We start from the raw sequence: 26,998 nt of genomic DNA, 5'->3' as shown, positions 1-26,998 counted from the left end.
CACAATACAACAAGCACACTTATCCCTTTGCTGGTTTGAGTCAGTGTCCCTGAAGAGAAGTCAGCCCTTTAAATCTGCTCATAATCTCAAAATGCCCCAATAGAAGAAGTGAATCATGTGCTATGTATTAAAGTTATGCAAAAATCTCTCATTTATCCCAAGCATCACATGACTCACTGGAATATGATGATGGTGAAGGTCAATGATAACATTTACATAATTTCTACACTGTTATTTTTATAAACCTTTGACATTTTCCACTGCGTTTAACAGTGAAATACATCATTCTTCATAACTGGTCTATTATCTTCTAAGATAAAAAGGAAATGTCAAGTGACAGTAGATCCATGTGGCAAGAGAGATTACAAGCAAGTCTCAAGTATTTTTTCTATTGCAAGGGAGAGCTCAGAAGTAACTAAAGTGATGAGAAACTTGTCCTACAGAGTTCAAACCAACATTATGATTGAAATAGTTGATTAGGAAGCTTATGTAAAGTACAGCAGTTGACTGGGCCATAAATTTGCAGGCAAAGCACACCTACCATACAGAATGAAATAAATTAGAAAGAGATATGCTATATTATGCAGCATATCTACACACGCCAAAACATTTGCTCAGAATCAAATTATTTCAGAAAAGGTATTTTGCCTTTCCTACTTCTATAGGGTGTGCACTGGGAAAGACCAGATTTGATGATGACTGATAGGCAGGTAGTTAACCAGCCTTTTAGCACATCATTGCACACAAGACTGTCTGCCCTGCAATACAGACAGAAAATGTAAAGGACTATAAACAGGCATGAAAACTGAATTGATGTAATTATCTGGGTGTAAAAAAGAGGGAAAGTGAGAAGGAGACTTGTTTGAAACCTAGTTCATTACACTAATCAAAGCTTACAGCACAGTCCTCAAAGAGTTGCATTGGCATAATTAGAGAGGTGATGAAGGGTGTGGCAGAAACCTCCTAAACCAGTTTTGCCACTGAAGAAAACATTCATTAGGTTCATCCTTCCACAGCACCAGTAAGGGTGATTTAAACTGCCATCTGAGGTGATTTAGTATGGTGCCATTCCAGTTCCCTTCAATAATAATATATATCTCAAACCTCACTAGAACAAAAGCAGTAAAACCATATTTAAACAACTAACCATGAGGATTAGATCTTCTCCATAACGATTTCTCACCTAATCACTTCTCAGAATAGTTTTGTTTTGCCAATTTCTAGTGTCAAAAGACTTCTTCCGCCCCCCCACCCCCAAAAAAAGAGATTCCAACACACTGATTTGCATGTATCTACTACTAATGATAAGTGACCTCAGTTCCTTCTGAGACTGCCCTTTGCTGCCATTAGTCATCAAAGCCCAGGACTGCTAATTCCTCAGAATCAACGTCCTGCTAGCTAGGTTTGGAGTTACCTTGGAATGGACCAGGTTCATATAATCAGCTCACCAATGTCACCTGCTGAAATGGCTTTGAACATAGTCAGTTTAGTAGTAAGGTTGTATGAGTGATTTGGCCGGCTGTCAGCAGCATCTGAACCCAAGAAACAAGCCAATGGCATGTATATATTGCTTTCTATGGTCAAAGCCAGTTTAAAAACCAATTTCTACCAGAACAGCTGTACATCAGAACATTTATATCTTGCAAAGCATATGAAGTCTGCCACATCCATTCCTGCACAGGAAGCAATGTTTCACCTGCTCAAATAAACGAAGCTAGAAACTGCATCCACAGATGCTGGGAAAAGGGGATGCTGATGAATGAAACTGGGGAGAATGTTTATATGAGGACAAGGGATATTTCCACACTATTTCTGTGAATACATTGAGATAAACCGTTCACTTTATGATCTTATAGTTGGTATTCTTTAAACTGCCCAAGGATTTGTACCAGTGCTGGCAAAACAGTGATGTTCAATTCTTGTTCTGACTAACATGATCTGCATCAGCCTAAATAACCAGTAAATAATGACAGTGGATACAGCTACGGATTGTCATGTAACATATCCACATTCAGAAAACATGGCAACTGTTAATCAAAAATAAATAAACAAACCCAACCTCTCATGCTGAGACCAGAAGTAGTAATAATTCCAATTTCCTACTGAGTATGTTCTTAGGCCTCTAAAAAGTTATCCTTTTTCCTGCAATAAGCCCAGTACCAACTCCATGACTTCTCTGGGAGTTCCACATGAAGAGACAGCAAACACTTTTACTGACCTGGACCTATGCACAGGGTGGCACTTCTAATAGAAAATCACTTCAGCAGAAATAAATAATTACCCATATAAAAATATATTTAAAAGTCGGTATTTAAAAAATAATTTGTGCATATAATATTATTTTACATAAATGCAATAAGAATTTAGAACTTAATACATAAATATTTAAAACTAAACTAAAACACTTATATTTCATAAAAGTATTTAATGTATCCCACAATAAATATCACTACTGTTTATATTCTTTTCAGTTATTGTCTACTTATTGTGCTACCAAAACAGAATAAAAATATTTTCTTGCACTCAAAACATACAACTTCAGTATAAAATATAAGACAGCAAGTGAACACAAATAGAAAGGTAGAAAAGAATGAGATGCTACTGGGCAGTGTGAGACACAACAGCACCCATATTGCCACCCGCATCATCACTACATAACCCACCCTTTCAGGTATTTATATACCTTGATGAGCTTCCACAGAGCGTTCTCTTCTCCAGGCTCAACAGTCCCAGTCTCTCCTACCCCCCATGGGAGAGATGTCCAGTCCATCATCTTAGTGGCCCTTCACTGGACTCTCTCCAGCAGCTCCATATATTTTTTGTATGGGGGAGCCCAGACCCAGACCCAGCACTCCAGGTGTGGCCTCACAGTGCTGAGCAGAGGGGAAGGATCACCTCCCTCAACCTGCTGGCAACACTCCTCATGCAGCCCAGGATACCGTTAGCCCTCTTTGCTGCTGGGGCATGTTGCTGGCTCTCCTTGGGCTATTAATTATGCAAGGGAAACTGAAAGTGCATTAAGTATTTTCAGATGAGTTGAACAATTGGGACCAGAATAGAACCATACATTGTATATCTATTTATTTTCTTAACTATAGGAAAATGACAGTACCATTTGTTTATAACAAGAACTCCTGCATTTTTGCTATTATAAGTCCACTTAGAATTTTCCAGAGCAATACGTGCTGTCCCCTCCTGCAGCTTAGCAGTCCTGGAAACTCCCAAGGTCCAAAAAACATTTTATAATTCCAAAATTACAGCACAGAAATCCTTACATTATTCATGTTTACCATTAACCTATTTCTATGATCTCCAAGGAATATTCTTTTCCTTTCCAGTTTGGAAATGTGTTAAGATGGTTATTGTCTTTGTTTCAACCCAGATGCTGATGCTGGAGAATTGTCTGTTCAAGAAGAAATTTCTGTACCCTGTATAGTATTAAGGTTGTTGTGCATCTTTATACATAAACATGAGCTATAGAAGGTGGGAATACTGACATTGTGGCCTGGGCATGTCTTGCCAATTCCATTTTTTTTTCTGTACCAATTACATGGCAGAAGGAACTGTTGTCACCTTAAATATTCAGGATAAATGACAATAAAGCACAAATAACCTTTTCATTCTTTCTTCTATTTCCGACATACTTTCATATGAATTATTATAAATATTTTCTCTCCTGTACAGATTAAAATATAGACATGCCTTTTCAAACTAGGGAAAAAAACACCTTCCTGAAGACTGATGAAAAATAGCTTTGCTTTGCTCCACTTGTGAGTTAGCTGCTCTCATGATCCACAAACACTAATATTAAAATGAATCAATCAAATTTGAGTCACAAAACATAAAGCAGTACACATACCTGTTGTCATTTCAATTAGCAAGAGAAAAGCTGCAGTCATTGCAGGGGAACCCCTGAAAAGTATATATTTATAGATGGTAATTTTCCATTTGAAAAATGTGATAAGTTTTGATACTCTTCATGTCCCACAGAGTAGTAGGAGAAATTACAAGATGTCGTGATGAAGAAAATGTTTTTCTGTTGTCAGGCTTGTCAGCAAAACTGGTCCTTTAAAAGATGCAAATAGTTTGATTGCAACAGGAGCTGAGATCTTATTCTAAAAATCTCATCTGAATGCAATGAAAAAAAGTGCAATTTGATCAAATTACTTAAAGGATCAAGTATCTGCCAATTCCTGCCCAGAACCAATTATTTTGACTACTGGAACGTAAAGCACAGCAAAAAAAAAAAAAAAAACAAAACAAAAAAAATTTGCATAGTCACCTTGTTTACATTAGTATTACAGCACAGTAAATGTGTATCCGTAGAGTGGAATACTTGGTAGCATGGACCTAAATTCATCATTAAATTTAGGGAAGTCAGGGTTTACTTCAGATTTGCTCTACTCTGTGTACAAAGACTGGGTGCCAAATAATATCTGAGGTGTGCTTCACTACTCTCCAGGAGTGCCTGTTTTAGGTTGTTCAATTGAAAAGACATCCAGTCTGCACACTTCAAAACTGCTCCACAAGTGTGAACCAAAACAGGGAAGTGGGAGTAATCTGGAGATTAGTTTCAGCAGTGCACTCCTGATCTGAACACACTATGCAGGACCAAGAAGTCTAGCAGACTTCAGCTGCCTTCAGTTTGAAAGTGAAGTTAACAGCACTTCTCAAGCATCAGGTCCCGCACTCACATTCAGCAGTGCCATACCAGAGTGCCTTAAAAGTACTGTTCTGCATACATGAAGTGTTTCCACTTCTCCAACAGGCTCCAGATTTTTTGTAGGAAAGGCTTTCACTTACAGTTTCTGAATGGCTATCTTGACTCAGCAAGAGGAACGACAAGAGTATCAAGAGTATTAACAGTCTGTGAGGCTACCTGAACCACAGGTCACTCGAGAACATACATGGATGCTCCATGAAGTGAAGAGAAACTGGATATAACGCTGGGTCAAAAAAAGCTAGTATTTTCTAATTTGGACCCAGACATTCTATGGTTCCTTTCATCAGAAAGTTCATCCATGTCTCTCACACCACCATGCAAGGCAGTGCATGCCTGATGCACAGACTACAGTCTGATGGGCATACTGAATAGCTAGCAAGCAGTAATGCTTTGATGATTTACAGGAGCTGCTGTTCTAGCTAGTATTTACCCATAGGTACTAGTTAATGAAGTGAAAAACACTGCAACCATATAGCAGTGATGCTAGTGATGAAGTCATACCCACACCAGCAGTTAAGATCCATATGGGAGGGGTAGAGGGTTATAAGGAAGTGCTCAGTACTGATAACTGCAGAGAAGGTGGTGTACTAGAGCAGCACAACAGTAGATGAAATTCACTGCATTCACCAAATGGAAACAAAAAAGTAAGTACCAAAATTAGTATGTCTCTCCTACATCTGAGATGATTATTTGCAATGTTTGGTGCAATACCGTCTCTTCTCAACAGAAGTATCAGAGAGAAATACAGCTCAAAAGTTAGAAACTTTAAGTGGAAAATGATAACATTCTTTCATGCCACCACCCAACACTGGATCTTGATAAACCTGCCTGGATAATTATGTACAAGTAAAGCAGACATTATCAACCCAAGGGAACTGTTAGACCCTTCCAGCACAGTCTACACAAAAGCGTGCGTTGCTCGCCATCATAAAAAGACCTACCACATGCAAGACAAGGGTGGCAGGACTCCAGGCCAGGCACATGCTCCATTCCAGGGGTACTGAACATGCCTTTAGAAAGTGCACGCTCACTGCAGGAAGAGCGTGGGTTCCCCGGGCACTCAGCTGGCAAAGCTTTCCCACTTACCCTGCGAGAGCAGACTTTTCAAACCTTAGCTGTAAGCTACACGGCTCCTATCAAAATGGCCTCCTTCTTGGTGTGACATGCTAAAACTTCAGCCTGACATGAGGTTCATGTGGGCTGGACCTGTGCTCCCACAGAGCCCTGACAACTTTGGTCATGTTGTTTGAAGTGACATGTCATTAAAGACTTCACGCCCTCTGTATGCTTCACCCAGCACTCAAGGCAGGAGCAAAGCCTAAATACGTGAGTGCCTTCAGCAAAGAGAGGTCTGTTAAACCTCTGTGGCAAAGTGCTCACGCTTCTATCACAGACAATAGTCAAGAGATAGGCATGCATTTCTGGGTTGGCTGCTTAGGTTTGGTTTCTTTGTTGCTGTTGGTTTTTTAAAGTTAATGGCATTTATTTATTTTATTTTTTTTTTAATTAAACCTGAAGTCTTTATACTAGAAATTGGTTCCTCTTAGTGTTATCCTGGATTTAACACTCTATAAGGGTTAAACTCCAATCAAACCAGGATCTGTCTGGTGTTGGGATATTTTTCCCCTCCCAGACCTCTCAGTAACCATGTATTTCTAGAAATACCAATCCAAAACACAAATATCACTTTTTAGATCTGCCTCTAGCAAAGATTTAGCATAAGTAAAGAAACCTGTATCTTGTTTCAAGAGTTATTTTCCCTGTTATCTCAGATTCATTTTTCAATGGAGGAAAAAGAAAAGAAAATTACAAAAGTCTGCTGAATAAAACCCAACCAACAGGTCAAAAGCAAGGTGAGACTTCCTGAGGGCTCCTTTGAGAATTCAGCCAGGAAAATTCCAATTATTCTTTTATTGGTTTACTTGCCCGCTAGGCAACAGATGGTCAAAAATCTGTATCAAAGTAGGGGCCCCACCAACAAACTACTTCATTATTAATGTTTTCTGATAGAACAAACTCTGTAAGTCTCAGAAACTTAGATCTGATAAAAGAGAAATGCCAATGAGCTTTATTACAAAAGCTTTACTTGTAGGCCTCAGAAATGTTAGAAAACAAGGCACGGTTTTGTGCTGGCCTTTTGTCAAGGGTTTTTACACTGTTACATTCAGCAATGTGTGCAGCAGCACTCCCACAGTAATGGATATTTAAAGCCACTGATCACCAAGATTAACATGCAATCAAAGAAACATTAAAAGCCTTCATTAAAAGCCTTAAGAACTTCAGCACCAACTTTAAGGTATTGAAAGGGGTACAAGCCACTGCAGTTGGTTGGTACAATTCTGCAGTTCTTCCCAGAATTCACATCCTCAAACATTCAAAGTAGGAAAAAAATCTTAATATGGACAACATTCTGGCAGAACCAGGAAAGAGAAAACAACGTTATTGACTAGATTTAGCCGGTAGCTTTTCCATGACAGTGATCTTCTAATTTCTCATGTTAATTTGCTAAAAAGCATTTGATTGTTGCATAAAGGTGATGTGCTTTACACAATAGTAATGCTTCCAGATTTTGTCTTTAGATATGGCCGTCTGCACCTATGGAAAAACTCATTTCAGCACCTAAGACACATTTAGCATCTACCTGGCAGCGAAGCTGAGAGGATACACACATTCTGAAGAGACTGGTGGAAGATGAAGCTTTTTCTTTCTGGAAAAGGTCTGCAACCATGGTTTCATTTCATGATGCAACTTTCTCTTTCCCCACCCACTCTAATTTTCCTGTAACAGGTTTTAAATTTCTATCAATTACTTCAGCCTTCCACCACTTGAAAGACCTTGTTTATGCATGGTATACCACAGGGATGTGCCAGCTGCTGCTGCTGAGTCCAGCACCTGTGCAGTATGGCACTCTACTTGAAGCCTGGTGAAATTTACTAGGAAGAGGTTTCTAAAAATTGATAATTTGCACCTGTTACCATCCCAAATGCACCTTGGGATGTGTCAAAAGCTTTGAATGTGTTGCAGTGGCACTTACTGCAGTGCTTTAATCACATATCCAATTAGTGAAGAATACCTATCTAGTCTTGCTAAGTTATCATTTCTTGCACTGAAATGAGCCACATTTGTTCTTCCTACCATCTGGGAATAAAAAGAAACAACCAGCTGCAAATTAGTATGCTTCCCACCTCCACTTCTGAAACAAAAATTGCTTTATTGCACCATCAGAAAGAAGAGAGCATGAAAACAGGGAATGAAACTGGTATTGTGGGCAGTAAGGAATTATCACACAACATTAAAAAATTAGGCCATTTCATGCTGTGGAGTTAAAATCAGATCTGTAAGCAGCATCTTTACATTAAAATGCAACCTCACATGGAAGAAAGTGTTATCTACTAGATACAGCAGGGGAATAGGAATTTATAGTTCTAATCTTGTTATTGATTTAATATGTGGAACTCAGGGAAATTACTAGCATCATCTCCCTTGTCTGGCAGATAAAGACACATAGCCCTTACCTATCTTTGTAAGATACATCAATATTTCATATTGTTGTGTTTTTTAACACCAGCCGGCAACTAAGCACCATACAACTGCTTGCTCACTGTCCCCCTGTGGGATGGGGAAGAGAGAATCAGAAGAGTAAAAGTGAGAAGACTCGTGGGTTGAGCTAAAGACATTTTAATAGGTAAAGCAAAAGCCATGCACACAAGCAAAGCGAAACAAGGAATTCATTCACCACTCTCATCAGCAGGCAGGTGTTCAGCCACCTCCAGGAAAGCGGGGCTCCATCATGTGTAAGAGTTACTTGGAAAGACAAACACCATCACTCCAAATGTGCCCCCCTTCCTTCTTCCTCCCCCAGTTTTATACACTGAACGCAATATCATATGGTATGGAATATCTCTTTGGTCAGCTGGGGTCAGCTGTCCTGACTGCGTCCCCTCCTAACTTCTTGTGCACCCGCAGTCTACTCATTGGCAGAGTGGTGTGAAAAGCAGAAAAGTCCTTGACTTAGTGTAAGCACTGCCCAGCAACAACTAACAGCAACAACTAAAACATCGGTGTGTTATCAGCATCATTCTCATCCTATACCAACTACCAAGAGGAAAATTAACTCTATCCCAGCTGAAATCAGGACACGTACATAGATCAATCAGACATCATAATGCATTTGCATACAAATAAATCCTATTTCTGGCTTCTGTTTTAATAGCTATTCCTCGGAAACATGAAGAATTCAACAGCACATAAAGCAAAACAGAAGCACATCAATTTAACACAAAGAGCAAGAATCGCTAAAGGCACTAACAAAACCACACAGAACTCAAGTGCATCATTCTTCACTTTTATATGTGACATTTAATCTGAAATATTAATTTCTAACTTAAAAAAAATAAAGATAAATTAAGAGACAATATTTACACAAAATGAGATGCTTTTTCAGATGAGATGGTTAGCTCTAAACTCTAAATCACAGTCCTGAATATGATGCTTGATGTACTCTGCCATTCGAATGTGGTCTAGCTGAATATACTCACAGTTTCATGCTCAAAATAGAACATGAATTTGCAAGGCCCAATGGGTAAACACTTCAACTCTTGTGAGAACTATCTTGGTGCACCATAAGCAAGTTTTACTGATACACTAGTCCTATTGAATCATTCATGTATATGTGACATCCTGCACAGCAAACTCTAATTGTGGGAACCATCAATCTGACTAGTTACACTGGAATCAGGACACCCAGGACAACCACAACTGTATGTCTTACCAGCAAAGGGAAAGTTGCACATACTATTTATGTTCACAAGAGGATGAAATGTTTGGGTTTGCTTATCTAGAAGAAGTTATTTAGAAATAGTGATGTAGCATTTAGAAAGGCAAACTACAGATACAAGACATTTAGTCAGCAATGTGAAGACACAAACAGAGCAACTTAAATGCTGTGTTGTTTTCAAATACTATATTGTCTGTTTAGATTAATGGCAATTTGTTTTATAATGGAGAACCTCTCTTCAGTTTGTTACTGTGTCTTGGTGGGATATTTGATGTTTCCAGAAATTCTTACAACTATAGGATGATTCTCCTAGTGAAAATACATCATTCTAGCCTCTCAGGGACAGAATAAGATAGCCCTGCATATAATGAAAGCAGGCAACATTAAATCAGTAGGACAGTTCAACAAAAATGCTCCAACTGCCCCATCACAATTCTGGACCCACCATGTCAGTCAAAACCCGTCAACACTGACCAATAATTCTGAGTCCTATTTCCTTAAACTCCATTATGTCAAGGTAGCACACATATCAGAAACGCCTAGCAATCATCCAGGCTGAAGACTGAATCATACTAAGGTTTCTCAAGTTCAGCACCCTCCTGCCAGTGGCCAACATGAAAAAGGCTGGATCGATGCAACCTGTGACTCTCTGAGGAAAGTGGGGTGTTGCAGGTGGCATCTCAGAGCTCAGTACTGAGGGAGGGGGAATCTAAAATGGTTGGTAACTCCAAAATAAAGGCCTGTCATTTAAAAGCCTGGGCAGCAATGCATAAATTGATAGTTAACACATCTTTTCAAGGGAGAAATCTATTTGCAAGTGTCTGGTCCTATGAACACATCCAGCTTCTTGTAACTGTCAATGATCAGACTTTGTAAGCTAGTTACAGTAACTAAACACAACAGTATGACTGCATTACTTCCTTACTAGTTTCAAGGATAATGCAATTTATCACATAACACTAGTTACCCAGTGGGAAAAAATAAAGTTCCCCTTCAGATGTGTGTACCTGAGGTATACCAGATAGAAATACTGTAGTGGTAGCATCTGTATTAATAAGAGGACTCCTGATAAACTCTTTCAGCTTTGCTAGCTGTCATTTTAATCCTGCTTGAAATAACGCTCCTTTACAAGGGGCAGCCAGCAATTGTCAAATGCATTATCATTACAGAGAACATGTTCTTAGATTGCCATCTCCTTTCTTACATCTGTTGTTAATTTGGTTGTGCATTTCTGATTCTTTCTATGCTTTCACCAAATTCTTACATGAAATCTCTAATTTAATCCCAGAGTTACTCCTGAGAAAGAAGATCCTTTTCTCTATGTGGGTCTACCTTCTCTTGCATTGGCTATAGTTTACCTGACTGCAATCGCTCAGAGCAAACTATTCCAGCAGGAAGTGAATACGTTTCTTCCAGTCTGATAAACTGACTTGTCTTACTGTGTAGTCCAGTAGGCAACAGTCCTAGCACAGGGAATAAGGTTAGACCATAGGGTGGGAATCAGGAGTCTAAGACATCTTCCTTCTGCTGGCAGCACTGTTAGGTAGGCTCAGTCTATTCTGTTTTACATCATCCTGAGCAAATATTTTACTAGGTATTAGGAGGAGCAACCAGCATGCTAAAGTAGAACAAACACTGCCTACTTCCCACAAAGGCTACTCACACATTTGCTTATGTGGGCTGTACTAACTGATGCTTAGTTTGTTTTCTACACACAGTACACAACTGAAGGATTTCCTAGAAGGGAGTGGCAATTATTTCTGCAGTCTCCACTGAAGATACAGAAATGTGCATTGCACACTTTGATATGCCTTCTGTGAGTCCCTATTCAAGTACCTGCAATTTCCTCTAATATTACTGAGCAGAAAAACTATTACTGAGGGAAAAGAAAAAAGAATACCCAATACCAAAAAATGAAAGCATGCTGGAGTACACAGGACAGGAAATCAGCTTACTGTATCCGAATGCAGCCTAGCAGTGGGAGCGGAGAACTGCAGGACAAAATTCACAGGCTCCTATTCTCAACCATACTAATGGCTCTTACATAATCTTTCATGAGTGTTTTTCCTCTTTGTCTTAGTTCATCCTTTTTTCAAAGTGCATACAGAAATATCGCTCTAATCGCACAAAATGCAGAACATAATAAAAGTGTTCTAATCAATAAAGCAGTTCCTGGTATGCACATGCTTCAGCTTCTACTGATAAAAAGTGGTTCAGAAATGTGAAAGATTATCACCATCTCCCTCATGGCATCTAAGGACATGGTATAAATGCAAGGCTAAAATCTGGCACTCCAACTTCTGTTGAAGATGTTGAGAGAGTTTCTATCTTTTGCTTTGGTTGAGATTCATGGCTAATAATAACTTGTGGTATAAATGACATCTTCCTCAAAGCAGCATACAAAATTCTGTCAGGTGGCAATTACTCCCAGAAAGCATGACCTGAACATTTAGCTGGCTTCACTTAGTACAAATAGCTGTACTAAAAGATATGACTAAAGATACAACTATAGACAGGCAGAATGTAAATGCATAATAACTCAAATAATGAACTAAGGCAGGATTTTGCCCTTAGATTTACTCTTTACTTATCAACATGAATTGTTGATTCATGCAAAGCAACATCATGTAGTGATCGTGGTTCTTTGCTTGCCCAGCTGGGGTTGCAGCAGTGGACCAGAAGCCAGGTTGGAGGTCTGGATTTCTCAACAGATGTGGAGATGCACATAGGTAAATTAAACAATCTCATACCCTCACATAAGAGGGCTTCACTGCTAACTATTAATCATTCAAATGGTTTACAGCATTTTGCATTCATTTCTGTGCATCACTCTTATGGTTTACAGTCTTTCAAACAGTAACACAATGATACATCTTCGAGCCTTAATAATTTTTGCTATACTACTGACTCAGCATTCCAATACTAAATAAAAATATAGTAATGAAAATAAGTAACAAGACATGCTGTGATGTGTTTAAAATTTAATTGCCCATGAGTAAATCGTACAGCCTAGAGCTTCCAAAACTCTACAAGAGAAGGAAGTTCTCTGGTTTGGTTTAGGGTTTTCCCATTTCCTTTAGGCTGCAGGCTTCAAAGGGAAAGGTCTATGCCATTCTTGTACAACACGCAGTTGGGCAAATAGCTCCTTAAATAATATATATGGAGTAGAGATTTCACGGCCTTCTCACATTAATCTTTAATACAACAAGCAATTTTTAGGGATGGTCTTCCCCTTTTATGAAGTGAGATGTATAGGATTGTACAATGAAGTCCCCAAGAATTAAACATTCAAACTACTTCATTTTTTAGCAGATCTCTGAACACAAGGCTTTTTTTCACAACAGCTTTCTTTAAATCCATGTATAGTACGACCCTGCCTATTGGAGAGGAGGTGAAATAAGAATCTTTGCCTTGCCTTTGCATTTGTTGACACTGAAGTAACAAACCCCTTTTCAAACAACATTGCAAACAAAGGAGGATACCTACTGTAACTTGCCTCTGGACTTTGGCACTAATACTGCATGTTGCAATGTCTAAGCCTGCCAATCACATTTTTAAAAGCTTGACTGAGCAAAATATGTGTTCATAGTGTGCCATACAGGTTTAAAATAACAAAGAAAGTAAAAGCCCAAGTGTCACATAAGAGACAATTCAGTACAGGCTTTAAAATAAAAACATGTGTAAGCCCCATTCTAGCCAGTGCTGCCATCATTTGAGGTCTTCTGAAAGAATACTTGTCTCTTAATGCTGAGAAATCGTCTCACATTTTAAAATAATTATAGTCTTAGTATGTATTTAGCCCTTGCGTGTAACAAAAAGGGAGAAGAACTTTCTGAAACATAGTAAATTTTACAATCCTTGCTGAGCTGGCTGCCTCCTTTCGCCTTGATGCAAGCGATCTTTTCCCTGCAATTCTGTGTTTAGCTTAGCTTCAGGATACTCATGCGTCACCTTTAGGCACATTACTCCACAAAAGAAGATGCAAAAGCAGATGTGCACTTGTGACAGAATTCCCAGAAGGCTTTGTAGTTGTGTAATTTTCTGTAGGGCAGACTGTTTTTTTTTCCTCAGCAGACCATGTGTTCATACTTTTAGTCTCACTGCATGAAAAGCCTAGTACACAGCTTTTACCAACACTGCAAGAAATACATAGAAGCAAATGTGTAACTTATTCACTATTTTAATGCTATATAGTCATATTAGCTAAATGCAGTGCCTTTACTGTAAACACTGCGTGAAGAATATTTAACCTCTAAATAAAATATTTTCAGTGAAGTTGGGAAAAGGATTCCTTTTATGGGCATTTCAGCATACAACTAACAATATCATACAGCCATACAACAAGGAAACTAAGTCTCAAAACCTAAGTGCTGACTGAAATGAATTTTTAATTGCAAAAACCAGAATTCTGAGGCTAGATTCATCTATCATTAGAATTAAGCTTCTGCTTATAAAAAAAATATGTAAAGAACAGTACAGTGTATGTCTTAACTCTATCATTTCAATACCTAGTTCCGGTTGGTCCCCCTCCCCCCTTAAACCAACTCCTATTTCTGCTCTTAGAAACCATTAGTGAAGTAGCTACTGATAAAGAATTTAAGGTTATTTAGCCGATTCAATTTAAACAGTCTTTAAATAATTGAAAGACACAGAAGCAGGTACTCACATATCACACGTAGCATGAAATTCAGAGGTACATTTTAACCTTTTCAATTTAGCTTCTGGAGTTATTTTTACCATCTTCAGAAAATACATTCAGTGTGTGGAACATGAAATGCATGAGGAGCAAAAGAGATGACAAAACCCTATTCTCATGGTACCAGTTCTCTCAAAAACTGCATTTGCAATGGTATTAAATTATGCTTAAAAACACTCTGTATAACAGTTCTGATTACTCCAGAAGTTTTTGCTTTGTAGTAGAGGACAGTAAAAAGATGCAGAAAGCCTCTATTCCCTGTTAGCACAACAACAGTCTGGATTCATGATTTTCAGGAGAAGGATGAAAACTGCTAGTAAAGTTTCTACGGGTAAATAGTACGCAACTTTTCAGAGGGCACAGCCTCACTTTCTCCAATGCAAGCAGACTACTGGGTTGGCTAGTTCCACTGGCAAAACGCGTTTCCCAGCCCAACCTCCTCCCTCTGCTGCTGCCAGGGAATACTGCCTAAGTGACCTCCTTGCTTCTGCATCTGCATCCCCCAGTTCCTCAAGGATGCTTCTGGCACAGAAGCTGCTGGCACAGAATCCATTTGGAGTACAGACTATGGTAATACTGAGGAAGTATCAGTTAGTAAACGTTTGGGGTCTGGTGACAGCTGGTGTACCACTTTGATTCATATGTGCTTTTCCTGCAACGAAGTTTTCATACTCTGTTTTCAGAGACGAATGTGGGGTTTTTTTCTTTCCGCAGGAAAGAAAATCCATATGTTCATGCAAAAGCCACTCAGATACTTTTCCAAAGCACAGCCACTTGAAAAGCTTTGCTCCACTCATTCCTTTCAGTCCTGGTCTTAACCAGGACCACATCACTGTTTTGTCCTCCTAAGAAACGCAATCTGTTTAAGGTTTCAGCTAGGTTCTTAAGTGAAAAAGCAAACTGACACATTTTTCCCAGGGTCTTCTGGGTCACCAGCAGTAACTACTCTAGGATTTTAGCTGAATTTTGTACAAATATCATAACTTTCAAGCAGCTGAGGTCAGATCCAGAGACACAGTAGGAATTTAGGTAGCTAATTCCAGAGACACTTTTTATTGGTATTCTTTAATCCTGGAGGCATCAAAACTCTCATAGTTATCCTAATTTTTCTCAAATTGCTAAAATTCCACTTCTGCACGTGCCAGGAAACATCCTGGTCTTCATATGGCTTAGCAGCTCATGGTCTACTTTATAATTATGCTGCAGATGTGGCTAAAGTAGACATTTCTCCATAGATCATGAGGTTCTTCTATCCAAAACCCCCACAGATTATTGAACTGGTGATGCACCAGGCCAAAGTGAAACAAAGAAAGAACAAGAACCAGCCAACAAATAAATGAAAATAGGAGAAACTACAGATTTGAAAGACGACTTATTTTAAATTGCATCCATATAAAAGTGAAAATCCTAGTCTGTAATGGTCAGGAACTGCAGGATTTGATTGTTAAGTTTTAGAAGTTCTGCTCTGAAAGTGTACACAACTTTTAGCTTAGGATTTGATTTGGAGATGTCAGTAGAATGGTAATAAGAATTCCAGCTTTGCAAAAGGATTACAAATAGAAACTTTTTAATGAAGGCAATTTCTTGAGATTACTCTCTTCCTTTCAATAAAGATGTAAATATCACAGAACAAAATAAAGCCAGAGTAATAATTATAAATAATAATAGCGTAACAGGAGGCTATGTAATCCTATGACAAACAGCAATTAATTTTAACCTAGCTAAATCAGGAAAAAACAGACAAATTGCAAAGTTAATGTTTACAAAAAAAGAGTCAATAAGTGAAGGGCAGAACGCCATTAACTCAGTGCTGACCCCAACTACACTCTGGGTATTATACCAAGTTCAAGGACTGGTTTGGGGGGGTGGATTTTTGTTTTGTTTTTTTATTTCAGCAGAGGAAGAATGACCCTAGACCTGACATAGGACTACGGGGACAGCAGCTGCAGTCCTTAACCTGTGGAGAGCTGCTGGCATGGCTCCTTATCACTGGGAATTTAGCAAGGCAGGTAGAGCTCTGGGATGAAGAAGTGAGGACAGAGCTTGTAAGAGACACGCTCCATCCATCAGCAGCCAGCACTGCTCCAAACAATAATACAGTCATGCTAATCCATGGCTTCTCCGATTTCTGCCAGGAGATGGTTTTTACTACTCATTGGCCTGCAAAGCATAAACATCATCAGATTAGAGCTACTCTTGCCACCCTTTCTTTCAGCAAACACAGGTGTTTGGCACACCTAATTGCTGTACTCGCATAAGGAACCAGGAACTGCTACTCTACCTGGAACACAAGACAGGACAGATCCAGATTTCCTCTCCACTACTGCCTACTTCAGTAAAGAAAACATTTCTTGTGTGTCCCTTTGTCCTGGACACATGAGAGAGAATATGACTTGGTCTGTTGTCTGTAACTGTCATCTCTGGTACCTAAGGAGTGGCTTGCATCCTGAAGCACAGAGACTAATATCCATTCAAAAAAGTTTATCATCATTAATTTTGACAAATACAGGTATTTTGGAGCTATTCATACAAGATATTTTTGGTTTGTGGGTTTGTTTGGTTGTTTTTTTAAACTTGTTAAAACCCTTATTTTCTTTTACTATTTTTTTGATTTTGATAATTTGATTAATTTTTTTTAATTTTCTTGAATGCTCCCATGTTTTTGTGTTGTAAGGCTGGGAGACCAGAAGCATCCAGTCTTTCTCAGTATTAGCCTATACATATTCATCTTGCCTCCTCTTAGAGCTCTCCTAGACAGTAGTCTTTTGGGCTCTTCTTCTTAAAGACAGCTAGAAGGCCTTAGTTTGGGTACTTGTCCTGAGAATGGCATTAAGCAGAACTCAAGTGAAACCTCCCATGTCTCAGGAGACAGCATCTTAACCCTGGGGCCAGACTAGAATATGACAGCAGCAAGTCTGGAGCTGCTCTACGCTGTATATAATACAGGAATTTTCCCTGAGAGGAAAGCAGACACACAGGCAGACAGAATGACTCTATAGTATAACTATATAGTGTTATACTACTTAATCCAAGAGGTGGGATGCCTGGTTCCAGGGGAGACAGCCTAGGTGACAGCAGCTATGACTACCCTGTCCCAGAACACCCCGCAGCATTCAACCACTCTGCTGCAGCTCAGGTTCAAGTCCTTCCAGAAAAAGGAGGGAAAAGAATGTGGTTTCTCACATCCTAAATCAGTGCCCAAATAGTTGTCTTATTGAATGTAATTCTCCTCTGGCATCTTTCTCAACCTACTTCTTCATTTCCTTTGCTTTTCTTAGAAGCACTCCAGTACAAAAGCCACTCTGTTGCAAGAGCGCTGCACAATCTCGCTTTGTCTCCCAGATCATCTCGGCAAATTACCTTTTCCTGTAGATGTCGTTGCTAAGTAACAAATAACTCCTAAAAGAGAAACAAAGTTCCTTTCGAAAGTTTGGCACCCCCACCCTGGTGTATAGCTGTAATTTTATCACATGTGTTTAAATGATCTGTGAGTGTTACAGTCAGAGCAGGAGTACAACGAAGCTTCAGTTTTCTGCTGGAGTCAGAGGGGACTACTAGTGAGATAGATCTGAGTTCAAACCGTCACAAAGTTTGTACATTTTCATATAAGAGGCAACAGAGATCTTGACAAGTCTCCAGATGTACATTTGGTATGAATTATGAAATGTATTTATTCAGTGTGTATTAGTGAGCTAATACAGGCATCCTCAGGGACACAAGCCACATATTCTGATGCCAGCAAAATAAAATATGCATTTTACATTAAATTCAAGTATGGGACAAATTTTTCTGCTTTCCCTAAAGCCTCTGGAAGCTATCTCCAGTTAAGTTAAATACTCATTCTTCCATAAGATATGAAAGAACCAAGTAGACTCTTCCACCTCAGGGCTCTACTGCAACAGCCAACGAATCTTTACAGTGGAGCATTACAAAGACATCATGATGATGCTTTCATGGCATCCCCTAATTTTCTATGGATTTGTTAAGACCTGTATGGCACACTACACATACACTGGATGTGGGGTCTGTTCATCTGAGGGGAAGAAAAGTGAGAAAGACCGCTTCTTGACAGAAGAATATGGATAAAGTGGTGGAGACTGACAGGTTTCTCCCTCCCTTGTCTCTTCATAGGGACTGCATCTTCTTCTACAGTACATACACTGACTCCAGCATAATCTCCCAGCCTGTTACTTTTCATAAATAAAGGCATAGTTTAGTTTCTCTTGCAAGTCATCAATAGCAATGCTTATGACTATCAGACCTAACAGAAAATGCTCTTATGAATCAAATGATATATGCATGAACACCTCATACTGCTTGCCCGTAAGACTCATATAAGCTATTTAACTCGAATGCAAAACTTTCCCTGAAAGCCATGTTGGTTCTTTGTAAGTCCCTCAACCAAGCAGTTTCAACAGTTTCAGCCACTGTCAGCATTTAGCTACAACTACTGCATAGATGCTCCTTTCTCTTCAGAATACAGCAAGCAGAAATCTGAATTCAGTATATCATGGATCGTGGGTGTCATTCCTTGCAATGCAGCATAATACACCCATCCTCAACACCCACATTGAAATTGGTACGGGCTAAATACTGGAGAAGATGCCGATATGCAGTAACCACCTTGCATAATGTGGCTGATATTATGGGCTTCAGAATACAGCGGTTGAGTACTAATAGCCCTCTCCTCCCTTCTCTTACCATCTTGACTCCTGTGGCTCACATGAGAGTCCAGCCTGATCTTAACCAAAAAATGAAAAACGTGCATTGCCATCATAGAAGATGCAACTTCTCCACACCCTTCCTCTGCAAATCCCTAGATCAGGATAAGGCTATCCTAACTTCCTTGTAATGTGTACCTTGCCAACTATCACAACAGAGAAGGATCCAAAGAAGCTCTTTCTCAACTTCCCTCTGGTATCCAAATGTTAAATGAAATCTACAGTCACGTTTGTGATGGAGGCAAAATTACTCAAAGCTGGACAGTCACAATAAGACTTATGATCCTTTTGCATAAAATGTTGTGGGGTATCCTTACACCAAGAAGACCCTTTCCAAGAACAAATATAAAAAAACAGGCCCTAAATTCCTAAGTTGGCACCCCCTTTCCTTTCCCGTCTATTTTTCTTCAACGAACAGAAGCCACTTTACTCTTTATATCTTGCACATAATCAATATCAATTTCTTGTTTACTCCACTCTGCTTCATATAATGCAGTATTCCTATATTGCACCAATATGGGTAAGGTCTTGGAGCCTAACAGCATGCCAAGAACAGTGAAAAGAAGCTACCTGGGAGAGCGAGCATAAAAAATGACTTCCTTTTTATTTTTAGAAATAGAACATATTCGTACAGATGGCCCCACAACAAAGTCAACCAAAAAACTACTGCTTCAGTAAGATCGTTCATGACATCTAGCACTGAGACAAGCGATGACCGTAGATGTGCGTAAGGCCATAATTACTGAGTTTCTGAGACAGATGCTATTTAAATGCACACAACTGTATATTCTTAGTGTTTATGTTGTCAATGATTAATGACCAAATTGCTTCCTCTTGCACACTGCTCATATGGCATTCTGCATGACTGCTTAAGTTGCATAAAGAAGAATAAAGTTGTTAGAGGAGAAACCTGCTGCCAGTCGCTTCTATAATCTGCTGAAGCCTCACCCCCAGTCCATTTCACTGCCCTTTGTTTGCCCGTCCTTCAGGCAGCTTGTGACAGTCCTGTGACAGTCCATGTGCAGCAATATAAATTGCTTTCAAGTAACAATTTGCCTTACTGCGTTTATTATGCAAACTCTCTTCATTTTTTTCCAAATTCTTAACTGGCTTTATCATTTTCTTCAAGGATTTTGTCTAGTAAGAAGCCAACAAGTGTAAGAATAATGAGAGGCAACAAGAAGTGGAGTTGGGGATGCTAAAATTAAGCACTTTCCCTCCATGATTTATATAGAAAACTAAAAGGCTATGAAATAAGCCTTGTCCTCTGTACAAGGGGTAGGTGTGCATTTATTTACATGATGAATGACAAATTCAGCCAGCTGAACATAAGGCATATCCCAGCGTTCCCTGCAATTTCAGTCATGCACAGAAGCAACCTTCAGTTGGTGCCATCAGTACCAGGGTTCTCTTTTCTGCATTTGCCCTTACTGTACTCAGTAAAGAGAGAATGTTTCAGGTGTAGTTACAAGAAACAGGGATTTTGTTAAAAGGGGCCTGACCCAAAAGACTACGGGACGTCGAAGGAAGTACCAACCATTGCATGCCTGGTCTATTACATCAATGACTAGATGAACTTCAGTTTCTGAAATTCACAGAAATATTGATAACACATGCATTTTGGACCTCTGTGTTTTCTAAGCATATGCCATTTAAGTGGAGTTTTCTAAAAGGTTTTCCATTTGGACAATGGTACCTTGTGTTTTCAATACTTTCCTTGTAGGGCCTCTATGATCAAATCAGCTACCCATGCAGAGCCACGTTATGCCTTGCCCTTAAGCAGATGTGCAGTGGAAAAGAGATATCTCTGCCTGAACTATACCACCAAATCCAAACTGCAGCTGTGCCTTAGCAGGCAGTACTAAAGTGTTACCAACTCAGTCCCATCTCTGCTGTCCTCATGGTGAACATTTTTTGATTTATTCAGCTCTGAAATCAATATTGCCAGATTTAAAAATAAGAAACTGCAGGGATTGTAGATTAGATTGTTGTCTGATAAAAAAAAAAGAGAGAAGCTACATACTCTACACTGTATGAGAACAAATAGAAAAGCAGGGCCTTCTTTAATATCCTTTTTTTGAAAATGTAGGTTATTATTTTACAGAAAATATATTCTGAATACAAAAATAGCTCTTGGACCAAGTAATTCACATTCTATAGTAGCAGACAGTATGACATTAGGAATGGAAACAGGCATCATAAGGTCAATTCGGCACCTTAAGTTTAAAGTGCTTTATGGTTTTAATGAAAGAAAAAAAGGAGAGAAAATTTACATGCTGAAGTACTAATCACAATTCCACGCTTTTCTCACCAGTAGTATTACTACACATTGATTGATGCTTAGAAACTTACTGAAAACATTTAACTGCCACAAGGATGTCACTTTCTCTTTTCTTAACTCTAGTTATTAAGACTGGGGGGGTGGGGGGTGTTACAGGGACACCCATAACCCCATTTTACTTTTTTTAAAAAACCAACCTCCTTACAACAAGCAGACAACCTGATCCATATACTCAATGACAACTATTTTTAGGACAAGCATTAGCTGTTTGAAACTGGTCAGGAAGCACCAAAATAAGATCAAGTATATATTATTAAATGCAATTACTGATATCAGCAGATTATATTGCCCATAATAGAAAGAATGCTTACTTGGGGCCAGGGAAAAAACAAAACAAAACAAAACAAAAGCACTGCATCTTTTATAGTAGTATCAATGTACTTCCAAGACACAAAGCCCTCTGGTTGGACTAATTTTAGGGTGATTCTTTTAAAGCTGTTCTTATTTGAGAAGCCTGTGTTACTTATTTCAGTGAGCCACATTTAAATCACCACTGCCCAGTGTCCCAGCACAATGCCTGCACTCATCCTTTAGGAGAAGGCTGTCCACTACGATCTTATGTGAAACGTGACTGCTATAAAAATCACTGCTTATAAAAACTACGGCCAAAGGACTGTTTCCTCGAGCTTTTCAAAACATCAATGAAATTTGGAAGCAAGTAAGCACTACCTTTTTGTCTTTTACACCAAAATTGACGGTAAAGTGGGAAACTGAAATTTATCTTTGTTATTATACCCAGGTTAGCAGTTGCTCCCCCAAGGCTGAAAGAAATGCAAAGGAGACCAAGATCTTAGGGAGACATCCTTAACAGCATTCAAAAGTTCGGAGAGAGAGGTGGGCACCTCGCCGGATTTTCAAGAACAGCAAAGTTATCAAGGCGGGGGGGGGGGGGGGGGGGGGGAAGCTGGCAATTGGGCTCTTAATGCTGAACTGGGTGGGTTTTCAAGCACGGCTGATGCATTTTACATAAAATATTGCCCTCGCACAAAAGAGTTTGGGAAGCAACGAGTGCTCCGGGGCCCAACCGCCGCCGCCCCCCCTCACGCCCAGGGCCGCGGGGCTGGTGCGGGGCCGGTCGGCCCCGCACCAGCCCCGCGGCCCTGGGCGTGAGGGGGGACGGCAGGCTCCGGCCCCCCACTCAGAGGCCGGGCTGCCCCCACGCTGCGGGGGGAAGACGGCCCCACACCAGCCCCTCGGCCCCTCGGGGGTCCGGGCCTCCCCGGAAGGCCTCCGGCGCCGGGTCGACCTCCATTCCCTTACCCGTGGTGGAGAGGACGGTGCTGGCGAAGAAGAGGGAGGAGGTGAAGTCCCAGTTCCAGTTGCCCGAGGCGTTGCTGAGCACCGAGACGCCGTAGTTGCTGGCCTCCAGCACCCGCATCAGGAACTGCTCCAGCTGCTGCTCCGAGAGGCAGGCGTGCTCCTCCAGGAATCGCTGCTTCAGCTTGCCCAGCTCCTGGCGCAGCAGGTCCTCGTAGGGCAGCTCCACCGAGGAGAAGACCACGGCGCCGAACACCAGGTACAGCAGGTAACCCAGCACCAACAGGGCGAAGCACCAAGCGGAGCGGTGCTGCTCCACCAGCCGCACACAGGAACTGCCCGCCAGCGACTGCAGCATCTTCCCCAGCCAGGGCCGGGCCGGGTCGCCGAGGGGGAGCTGGGGCTTGATGGCGGGGGGGTGTGAGGGGGAGCGCGGCCGGTGCGGCGGCCGCCGCCTGCCCTCTCTGCGGCCGCGGGCTCCGAAGGCGCGGAGCGGCGCTGATGTGGCGCTCACGGGGCGGCGCCGCGCAGGTACCGCGGCGGAGGGACGGCCTGCTCTGCCGCCGCCCGCCCGGCCTGGCCCGGCCCCGCCGCCTCACGCCGCTGCCGCCCGTTAAAACGGCGCCTTCGCGCTTTCCCTTCCTCGTCGCCGAGTAACGCGTGAGAGCGCGAGGGGCCCCAGCCGCGGTCCCGTGAGGGCGACTGAGAGCCCCCTCCCCTCCTCCGCGGCGGGGTGGCGTGCGGCCGGCGCCTCCTCGGGGTTCCGTCCCCTTTCTCCTACCGAGGTGTCTGGAGGTTTCTTTGCCTCGCGGCTCCCCCCGCCCCTACTTTGAGAAGTCCCCAAACCAGCAATTCCTCCCTCTGGTTTGGGTTGGTTGGGGTTATTTCTTTCACGTTTCAAAAGGCAAAGCGGAAGAAGGTAACGCCAGAGGCGCAGCAGTGTGAAGGGGAGGCTGAAATTCGGCTCGGGCATATGAAACGTTCAAGGAGGAACGCCGATGGCGGGCATTAATGGCCTCCCTCAGATCCACTGGGATGAAACTTCAAAATGGGTCCAGTTTGGGGGTGCGGTTTGAAGCAGGTAACCTCCAGAAACCCCCTCCAAGCTGAGTGAGTCTTTGCTTCTTGGGCTCCTGAGACACTTTTTAATAGCATGGAGTACCCGGCTAGCGCTTAGAGCAGCGTCCATGACAAATACAAATGCACTGGCCAGTCGAACCTGTGATCTCCTCAAGTTTCACTTCAAATGTCTCTTTCTTCCTCCATCTCAAACTCCGGGCAGCAATCATATGGTTAACCCGCAAAGAAGTTCCCCACCACATGAAAAGGAGCAGTGAAAGCTGTAGCTTCCCAAAGTGTCCCTTAAGGTGACTGAAGGCAGCTTCTGGTAAAGGAGAGCCAGGAGATTCCCTGGTCGCATCCTGCAGGGCTCTGCCACCTCCCTTTCACGTCTCCGCTGGTAGTCACAGAGACAAAGTAGTAGTTTGTAAATTAGAAATTTACTGGGGCTGACCCAGTGAGTTCAGACTGGGTATATCAAACCCAGCAATGTATTTTAAGACGTGAGATGCCCCTCTAAGCTGTAAGGAGTAAAATGGAAAAAGAATGCAAAAATGAAAAGCACAAAACAATTTTTCATGCTAGAAACTGAAAACGATGTGTCAACATTTCCTTTTATATAACAGCTACACTAGGCTGTGGGATGAATCTGGCCTGGCAGAACGGCTCATCCAGTTCCTGGCCCATTCCCCACTGCCTGCCACAGCTGAGTTGTTCCAGGGGCTTAACCACTCTCCCCCTTGTTTCATGATCAGAATGTAAATGTGTTCATGCATGCAAAAAGCAGCTGGTTGAACGCTTGGTCGAATAGCACACGTGGGGGATGTGGTAGATACCTACGAGACAGGCCGAGCAAGCAGACTCTCGATGCCGTGCCAGGAGGGCACGCGTGTTCTGGCCTACTGATGTGTGTCTGTCATGTGCATGCGTGTGCACTTTTTGCATGCACATTTGATCATACAATCGGGGAGGGGGCACCGTAGGCACTTGGGTGCTTTGATAGGAAGATACACTTTTCCCCCACCGCTGAACTCCTGAACTCTTGCAGGGTAAACGGTTCCTTCTTCGTATGTATAAATTGTAGCACCGAGCAGAGGTGCAGCACAATTAAGCTAGGGGAGGGGCTTGAAATGAGTAACTGCAAAAAATCTGTGCTGTATATCCAGAAGTTAATTGACAAAGGACAGACAAAGACAGATGTCACATCCCTACACCACCACTTCAGCACCTTTCATCAGTGTCAGCATCTCTTTAAAATGTGTATTTTACTGTAAACTAGCGATATGTAGGAAAAAGGCAATCTAAATCAATAGCAATGACAATTAATAATGGATACTGTCTGAAAGAATGTAACGCAGACAAGCTTTTGAAGGGAGTATTCCAAACAAATGTTTTATTGCATTGCACTAAGACCGTGTGCATTTAAGCATCGTTACAGAAAAAGAGGTCAAGAAACCTCATTGGCCAATTTGGTATGCTTGGCTAACTCCATCCAATACTTAATCACTTGTCCCCTCAAATTCCAAATAACTGAGTACCTCCATCTATAATAGAAAAGCCATTTAAAACAATATGTGTGACATACTGGGCTTCATTTTGATCAAATGTACTTAGTTTGCCAGATACAATAGATTTCATAATACGATCCAATTTATGGCAATATCTAGTAGGTACAGTGACATTTGTGATAGGCAGTGGGCGTGTCTTTGCTATGAAACAGGATTTTCCCAAACTTCAAGCCAAATATTTGTTTAAAGGTTAGAAAATATTTGCCTGAGAACACACCTCTCTTCAGTGGTGATAGGAAACTGTGGCTGGGTAAGCTGAACGGTTTCATTTACTGTCTTCCTTCAGTTTTCCATTTTTATGAATCACTCATTCTCCATTTTTAGAAGTCTCTCACACTTGGAGGCTTGGTGGGTGAGAAAGGAAGACTCTCTGCTGAACAGAACCTGCACTGCTCTTACAACTCGATTTTTTCCCCACAGGTTTTTGGATGTGTAGCCCCATGGGAGACAACGGCAGAGCAGCACAGCTCTGTCACCAAAGTGTTCATGTTCTTGCTTCCAAAGCAAATGTCTGGACAGTCTGGGTTCTAGCCACCACTCTTTATGTTCATGTTTTAACTCAGAGACATGGATGATAATTTAATTACATATTTCATTGGGATAGATGTGCAGAAAGGTGTCATAATGTTCAGATTTCTGACTTTAAGTGTATTTACCAGTATTTACTACATTTAGTATCAATATTATATGTGAATGCAATTATGTCATTCCAGTTTTATTCCAGAGTGTGCTATGTCCATTTTCACGTTGTTTTGCTAGTCAAAGGTCAAGCTAGTGAAGGATTCAGTGTACTAAATTCAGTGTTATGTACTGTATAACAGAAAGTCAAAAAATGCTTCAGCAAGGAGTGACTGAAGCTCTGGAGCAGGCTGTTACAGAGCAGTATTTTTCTGGCAGAAGTTTCATTCTACTGTCATCCCTCTTACTAAAACATGAATCCTGTTAATAAAGCATACCACATCATCACATCACCCATCCACTAGCTGTGCTCAGGGATGACTGGGCTCCTTACTGCTGGAGAAGTCCAGCTGCTAACATAGTGAAGAAACCCAATATTGGTAGATACTGGTGCTCTCTATCACATCAAACTCCCTTCTGAGCTACAGAAAATGCAAGTACAAGCTGCCTGTCTATCAAGGATAGAAGACAGATGCTCTAATTCACCCATAAAACTGAAACAGAAACTACGTTTGTGTCCTGGGGTGCTAGAAAACCGTACTGAAAGTTACTAGTCTATCTGACTCTGCTGCCTGGGGAGACAGGATAACTCCCCTGCCACATCACTGGACTAGCAGCTTCTTTAGTGTAGTTCAGCGGCTGAGAAAATCCTCTCATACATCAGAAATGTAAGGCCCTCGCAGAGCTGTGTGAATCACTGACATTTTCTGGTAGGAGACATGAAATTGAAATAAAGAGGTTTTGTGCTAATGGCAGCCTATTTTTCTCTGAGCTTTTTGGTTAAATAAATCTTTTATTACTGACTGTGCTGGGCTTAAACCACGACACTGACACATTTCCAATGAAATGCTGAAGTGCTCCAAACAGCAGAAGACAAGGAGATGGTAGCAGGCTTGAGGAAGATGACAACCTGGTCGCAGCCAGTGACCAGAGAGGGGGACCACTGTACTCTAGTCTTTTGTCCAGTGAGTGTAAATGACATTAGATAAAAATAGTAGCTTCAGTGAAAAGCAGCAATAGCTCACAAGAGTGCTCCAGTGCCCTGAGACTGGCATATGCTGAATGGCATATGGCAAAGAGGAGATTTGACACTGGGGCTCTGCTGCTCTAATCACTGAGCTCTAGACCCTAAAGGGGAATATGAGTCTGGGGAAAGGGAAACACCCACATTTGGCACT

At 41.2% G+C, this 26,998-nt stretch overlaps 1 protein-coding gene across 1 annotated transcript in view; it reads right to left on the bottom strand.

The window, feature by feature from the left end:
* KCNK1 (potassium two pore domain channel subfamily K member 1) overlaps positions 1 to 23,169 on the bottom strand; it is a 35,765-nt gene extending 12,596 nt beyond the window's left edge. The window contains exon 1 of the mRNA XM_074925390.1: positions 22,519 to 23,169. Coding sequence (XP_074781491.1) covers positions 22,519 to 22,873 — 355 coding nt within the window. The 5' untranslated portion in view covers positions 22,874 to 23,169. The remainder of the gene's footprint in view (positions 1 to 22,518) is intronic.
* Positions 23,170 to 26,998: the final 3,829 nt, after the last annotated feature.

This window comes from Athene noctua, chromosome 1, assembly GCF_965140245.1.
Source record: "Athene noctua chromosome 1, bAthNoc1.hap1.1, whole genome shotgun sequence".
Classification (NCBI taxonomy): Eukaryota; Metazoa; Chordata; class Aves; order Strigiformes; family Strigidae; genus Athene; species Athene noctua.
Note: the sequence above shows the minus strand (reverse complement) of the source record. Positions and strands in the feature narration are given on the sequence as shown.